Source organism: Oncorhynchus clarkii, chromosome 25 (genome assembly GCF_045791955.1).
Source record: "Oncorhynchus clarkii lewisi isolate Uvic-CL-2024 chromosome 25, UVic_Ocla_1.0, whole genome shotgun sequence".
Taxonomy (NCBI): Eukaryota; Metazoa; Chordata; class Actinopteri; order Salmoniformes; family Salmonidae; genus Oncorhynchus; species Oncorhynchus clarkii.
The window spans coordinates 33279762-33287451 of NC_092171.1; the positions used below are offsets into that span (position 1 = coordinate 33279762).

Below are 7690 nucleotides of genomic sequence, written 5' to 3' on the forward strand. Positions count from 1 at the left end.
AAATATCCAATAAATGTCGTTCCACTTCATGATTGTGTCCCACTTGTTGTTGATTCTTCACAAAAAAATACAGTTTTATATCTTTATGTTTGAAGCCTGAAATGTGGCAAAAGGTCGCAAAGTTCAAGGGGGCCGAATACTTTCGCAAGGCACTGTATATGCAGTGTGTATGTATGTATATATGCATGTGTATTATTGTACTGCTCTAGGTATACAATTATTGTTTGGATAACCTTATTTATTATTATGTATTGATTTACTTTTAATTCTTATTTTTTCACTCTTTATGAGCAATGCAGAGAACACCGGAAGAAGAATGATAATTTAATTACCATAGTGAATCATTGTAATGTTTGTTTCTGTGTCAATTAATCCAATAAGGGATGAGTTGCCAATTGGCGATTTAGCACGAAAATAAAATGTAATTTATTCATTCATTCATTATACTGTAGCTGATAAGACACAGGTGTCTGTGTGGTTTAGATACAGAAACTGTAGATTATATTATATTAAAGGCCCACTACAGTTCATATTGTGCTCAAGTACAGTAATCATACAGTATGTGTATGAAATGTGAGGATTGTTTATGAAAGCATTTGGGCTCAACTGAAGTGGATAAGTACGTTTTGGTTCTGTTTTTATGTTCATGTTATAGATCTGTTGCTCCGGGTAAGTGAGTGGAATAGCAGATTTTCTACCTTTTTTTAACATCAGTTAAGAAAGTTGATGAGAGATCAGGAGTGAACATCAGAGTGTTGCAGTAGAAGTAGATTTTACTGAGGTAGATTTGAATGAGGTAGATTTGAATGAGGTAGATTTGAATGAGGTTGATTTGACTGAGGTAGATTTGACTGAGGTAGATTTGAATGAGGTAGATTTGAATGAGGTTGATTTCAACTGTTCTGCCTTATTATTATTTGACCATGCTGGTCATTTATGAACATTTGAACATCTTGGCCATGTTCTGTTATAATCTCCACCCGGCACAGCCAGAAGAGGACTGGCCATCCCACATGTGCTCTCTCTAATTCTCTATTTCTTTCTCTCTCCTGGAGGACCTGAGCCCTAGGACCATGCCCCAGGAATACCTGACATGATGACTCCTTGCTGTCCCCAGTCCACCTGACTGTGCTGCTGCTCCAGTTTCAACTGTTCTGCCTTATTATTATTCGACCATGCTGGTCATTTATGAACATTTGAACATCTTGACCATGTTCTGTTATAATCTCCACCTGGCACAGCCAGAAGAGGACTGGCCACCCCACATAGCCTGGTTCCTCTCTAGGTTTCTTCCTAGGTTTTGGCCTTTCTAGGGAGTTTTTCCTAGCCACCGTGCTTCTACACCTGCATTGCTTGCTGTTTGGGGTTTTAGGCTGGGTTTCAGTGCGAACCACTGCTTTTAATCAGGGCAAGGTGTCTGGTAACATGACCGAATACAAACAGTGCAGCTATTCCCTCCGCAAGGCTATCAAACAAGCTAAGCGTCAGTACAGAGACAAAGTAGAATCTCAATTCAACGGCTCAGACACAAGAGGCATGTGGCAGGGTCTACAGTCAATCACGGACTACAGGAAGAAATCCAGCCCAGTCACGGACCAGGATGTCCTGCTCCCAGGCAGACTAAATAACTTTTTTGCCCGCTTTGAGGACAATACAGTGCCACTGACACGGCCTGCAACGAAAACTTGCGGTCTCTCCTTCACTGCAGCCGAGGTGAGTAAGACATTTAAACGTGTTAACCCTCGCAAGGCTGCAGGCCCAGACGGCATCCCCAGCCGCGCCCTCAGAGCATGCGCAGACCAGCTGGCCGGTGTGTTTACGGACATATTCAATCAATCCCTATACCAGTCTGCTGTTCCCACATGCTTCAAGAGGGCCACCATTGTTCCTGTTCCCAAGAAAGCTAAGGTAACTGAGCTAAACGACTACCGCCCCGTAGCACTCACTTCCGTCATCATGAAGTGCTTTGAGAGACTAGTCAAGGACCATATCACCTCCACCCTACCTGACACCCTAGACCCACTCCAATTTGCTTACCGCCCAAATAGGTCCACAGACGATGCAATCTCAACCACACTGCACACTGCCCTAACCCATCTGGACAAGAGGAATACCTATGTGAGAATGCTGTTCATTGACTACAGCTCGGCATTCAACACCATAGTACCCTCCAAGCTCGTCATCAAGCTCGAGACCCTGGGTCTCGACCCCGCCCTGTGCAACTGGGTACTGGACTTCCTGACGGGCCGCCCCCAGGTGGTGAGGGTAGGCAACAACATCTCCTCCCCGCTGATCCTCAACACTGGGGCCCCACAAGGGTGCGTTCTGAGCCCTCTCCTGTACTCCCTGTTCACCCACGACTGCGTGGCCACGCACGCCTCCAACTCAATCATCAAGTTTGCGGACGACACAACAGTGGTAGGCTTGATTACCAACAACGACGAGACGGCCTACAGGGAGGAGGTGAGGGCCCTCGGAGTGTGGTGTCAGGAAAATAACCTCACACTCAACGTCAACAAAACTAAGGAGATGATTGTGGACTTCAGGAAGCAGCAGAGGGAACACCCCCCTATCCACATCGATGGAACAGTAGTGGAGAGGGTAGCAAGTTTTAAGTTCCTCGGCATACACATCACAGACAAACTGAATTGGTCCACTCACACAGACAGCATTGTGAAGAAGGCGCAGCAGCGCCTCTTCAACCTCAGGAGGCTGAAGAAATTCGGCTTGTCACCAAAAGCACTCACAAACTTCTACAGATGCACAATCGAGAGCATCCTGGCGGGCTGTATCACCGCCTGGTACGGCAACTGCTCCGCCCTCAACCGTAAGGCTCTCCAGAGGGTAGTGAGGTCTGCACAACGCATCACCGGGGGCAAACTACCTGCCCTCCAGGACACCTACACCACCCGATGTCACAGGAAGGCCATAAAGATCATCAAGGACATCAACCACCCGAGCCACTGCCTGTTCACCCCGCTATCATCCAGAAGGCGAGGTCAGTACAGGTGCATCAAAGCTGGGACCGAGAGACTGAAAAACAGCTTCTATCTCAAGGCTATCAGACTGTTAAACAGCCACCACTAACACTGAGTGGCTGCTGCCAACACACTGACACTGACTCAACTCCAGCCACTTTAATAATGGGAATTGATGGGAAATGATGTAAATATATCACTAGCCACTTTAAACAATGCTACCTTATATAATGTTACTTACCCTACATTATTCATCTCATAGGCATACGTATATACTGTACTCTATATCATCGACTGTATCCTTATGTAATACATGTATCACTAGCCACTTTAACTATGCCACTTTGTTTACATACTCATCTCATATGTATATACTGTACTCGATACAATCTACTGTATCTGCCTATGCTGCTCTGTACCATCACTCATTCATATATCCTTATGTACATATTCTTTATCCCCTCACACTGTGTACAAGACAGTAGTTTTGGAATTGTTAGTTAGATTACTTGTTGGTTATTACTGCATTGTCGGAACTAGAAGCACAAGCATTTCGCTACACTCGCATTAACATCTGCTAACCATGTGTATGTGACAAATAAAATTTGATTTGATTTTGATTTGATTTGTACAGCACTTTGAGATATCAGCTGATGTACGAAGGGCTATATAAATACATTTGATTTGATTTGATTTGATTTGAATGAGGTTGATTTGAATGAGGCAGATTTGAATGAGGCAGATTTGAATGAGGTTGATTTGAATGAGGTTGATTTGAATGAGGTAGATTTGAATGAGGTAGATTTGACTGAGGTAGATTTGACTGAGGTAGATTTGACTGAGGTAGATTTGAACAAGGTTGATTTGACTGAGGAAGATTTGAATGAGGTAGATTTGAATGGGCAATACTAGGCACAGCTTAAAGGTCCTGAACAGTCATCCTGAAAAGTACTTTTTCTCTCATGGCTAACTACAGTACCAGTGAGTTTGAAAAGACAACTTGAGTGCGCAGGGAGCTTATAATCATGAGCTTGCCTTGACTGACAGCTCTTTGAAATACCTATGTCAAGCAACTTGGATGCAGCGAGCAGTGTTGCAGTAAAATCATCACAAGCTAATGTAGTGATACACAAAGCAACTCTAATACAAACAATATTGAAATTCTGTTTAGGATATGTACATCTCCCATTTGGCATAACTTTTGTTGGCTTGACAACTGCGTCAGAGTTTTGAATGTCCCCCATTTTGTTCCATGCTGGCAGAAGACCTAGCTAGCCAGTAACTAGCTAACACCAGACACAGATGAAGACCTAGCTAGCCAGTAACTAGCTAACACCAGACACAGATGAAGACCTAGCTAGCCAGTAACTAGCTAACACCAGACACAGATGAAGACCTAGCTAGCCAGTAACTAGACACAGATGAAAGGGGAAACATCAGTATCTTTGGCATAGATGAATAGGGTAAACTTTGAATGATATTTGTTGACATCCTACAGTCACATTTTGGCACCAGTAGAGTAGTTATCTAGCTATATAAACCACGCCCCTCTGCAAACACGCCTTCCACGATGTTGGTTGCAAGGCGGTACATATTTAAATTAGGTAAGAGAATATCATGTTACCACTGGTGTATTAAGGTGAGAGTTAAGGTGATGTCACCTTGTCCCCTTAATAATTCATCAAAGTGTTTGACATGGGGGAGGGGACCAGTAACTTTATGATCAAACTTGATCAATGTAGAAACATCCGTCTTTTTTCATATTTTGGTCATCATACTTTGATCTGGTTTCCTTCAAATATCATAACATTTCATGAAAAACATGATTTTGACTGTTCATGACTTTTAAGGCAGGGCATCAGCTGCTGCTGGTTCGAAGGAGGCACACAGAGAGGGCAGACAAGCAATCAGACAGATGCATAGAGAAGAGTTGAGAAGACAGACAGTGCAAAGGAAAGTGCGCAAGACAAATAGGGCAACAAAGTCAAAAGCACAGACACACATAGCAACCCAGACCTCAAGTGCAGTATAGAATGTCTGGTAGAATGAAGCATCTGTCACATCTTCAGAGAACCCTATAGTCTCTTTCTCTCTCTCTCTCTCTCTCTCTCTCTCTCTCTCTCTCTCTCTCTCTCCCTCCCTCTCTCTCTCTCTCTCTCTCTCTCTCTCTCTCTCTCTCTCCCTCTCTCTCGCTCTCTCTCTCTTTTATTAAGACAAAGAAGAGAAAGAAAGAGCATTTTTGTTTTTCTCAGAGCTGTAGTTAAGAGAGCCTCTCTCTCTCAGGGTTTGCTCTGCAGAGCAGTACAGTAATCTGTATAAAGCGATGGGTCGTTGCTCCCCAGCCACTCTGAGTACCATATGCAGAGGCAGCTGTTATATAACACAACACAGAGATGAACGTTTTGGAGAAAGACATTTAATAAGTACTTTATTCAACCCTAAATCAACTCCATCACTTTGGATCCACATACATAGTGCTCTACAGGGCTTCATAATCCAGTACATAAATCCCTTTAAATTGAACATAACATTTTCGTTGCCACCATCTGGATGTTTACTCTACTAGAACATTCAAAACAAATGATTAGGACCGTCAGTTTGGGATTCGTGTTGATAAGAAAACATGCAGTGCATGATTAATATCTTATGTTATGTGGGGAATTTTCACAACATTTTGCAGCAAATCATAGCAGAATAAGCACTCTGCTGTTAAATGAGTTTTAAAGTGAAACTGGGTTAAAAGCACTAGGCCAGTGTTTATGTTCTGTGGCCTGAACTTGTGTCAACGTATCATGCTGCGGTTCTATCCACCCTGTGGGTACAAAGCCTTCTCTGTTGTTGCATTACGCCAATGGACATTTATTCATTCATCACTGCTACAGTTGTTATGATATTGTTGTTTATTACCATTTTCATTCTTTTATTTCATTTAGTACTGCATGTTGGAGCTCGGAGCCTATGATTTTCACGATACCCTGCAATCACACCTGCAACCCTGACTATTTAACACTCTGACCGTGATCAGTCTTGTAATTGGTGTTAGCCTTTTATTGCAGTGGGCTAAATCAGGGTCACAGAGAGTGATTCCTGGTAGTCTTAAACAAATCTACTTTGAAACAAAAGTATACACCTCAGACACATGGTTATGGACTTTAAAAAAAGAAGACACCTGTCTGGTACCATGTCAGATATAGAATTAAAATGTATTCAATTTGGAGTTTCCATCCCAGAATTAGACTTTATATACATGACAGAAGACTGACATACAACAAAACCGTTTGACATAGAAACACCAGATTTTCTGCATAGTTTTTAATTATTAATATTAATTAATGAATTATGGAAAATATTAATATCATTCCACCCACTAGGTACTTTGACTGCAGGAAACGGAATGTCAGGCATTCTACTGCTCAGTGGAACTCATTTCTGGAGCCTTAGATCCTATTCAAACTGTCAGAAGGAGAGAGAGAGAGGGAGAGAGAGAGAGATAGAGAGAGAGGAGGGTGAGAGAGAGAGGGAGAGAGAGAGCGAGAGAGACAGAGAGAGAGAGAGGAGTGTAAGAGAAATTGTCACCATGCTAGTGTATGATCGCAATCATCACACACAGGGGTTTGGGTTTAAATGCCCTTCTCATCATGAACTAATGCTTGAGGTTCTCCCTGTTGGTCTAGGGTCTCCCTGATGCTTGAGGGTCTCTCTGTTGGTCGAGGGTCTCCCTGATGCTTAAGGGCCTCCTTGATGCTTAAGGGTCTCCTTGACGGTCCAGGGTCTCCCTGACGCTTGAGGGTCTCCCTGATGCTCAAGGGTCTCCCTGATTCTTGAGGGACACCTTGACGCTCCAGGGTCTCCTTGACACTCCAGGGTCTCCCTGATGAGTGAGGGTCTCCCTGATGCTTGAAGGTCTCCCTGATGCTTGAAGGTCTCCCTGTTAGTCGAGGGTCTCCCTGATGCTTGAGGGTCTCCTTGTTGTTCGAGGGTCTCCCTGATATTTGAGGGTCTCCCTGATGCTTGAGGGTCTCCTTGATGCTTGAGGGTCTCCTTGATGCTCCAGGGTCTCCTTGACGCTCCAGGATCTCCCCGATGCTTGAGGGGCTCCTTGATGCTTGAGGGGCTCCCTGATGCTTGAGGGTATCCCTGATGCTTGAAGGTCTCCTTGATGCTTCAGAGTCTCCCTGATGCTTGAGGGTCTTCTTGATGCTTGAGGGTCTTCTTGATGCTTGAGGGGCTCCTTGATGCTTGAGGGGCTCCCTGATGCTTGAGGGTCTCCCTGATGCTTGAAGGTCTCCTTGATGCGTGAGAGTCTCCCTGATGCTTGAGGGTCTTCTTGATGCTTGAGGGTCTTCTTGATGCTTCAGGGTCTCCCGCTTTGGCAATTTGGTTATTAGCTTTATTCCATCAGTCTGATTTACCTGATGCAACATCTTCAAAGATTGCCATGGCACTGGTTAATTTTCTTCTAATATATTGCGTGGGTTAAGAATATTTTTACATAGTTGGAGCTGTGACACCTTCAAGATGACTTATTGTATCTTAGCTTGTCCCACGCGCAGGTGTATGTGGGTAATGTTTGGTATGAATAAGCATAGTGTTGCCATGGAGAGCTGTGTGATCCTTGTTGTGCTGGCTGAGAAAGGGGCTGGTGGGCTGAGTACTGAAAGAAATTTAGCAGACGCTCTTATCCAGAACGGCTTACAATTAGTGCATTGATC

General features: G+C 43.9%; 1 protein-coding gene across 1 annotated transcript; it reads right to left on the minus strand.

The window, feature by feature from the left end:
- Nucleotides 1-6598: 6598 nt before the first annotated feature.
- Nucleotides 6599-7402, minus strand: LOC139383621 (brain acid soluble protein 1-like). The gene has a single exon (XM_071128172.1). The coding sequence runs from the start codon at nucleotides 7400-7402 to the stop codon at nucleotides 6599-6601; it is 804 nt and encodes a 267-aa protein (XP_070984273.1).
- Nucleotides 7403-7690: the final 288 nt, after the last annotated feature.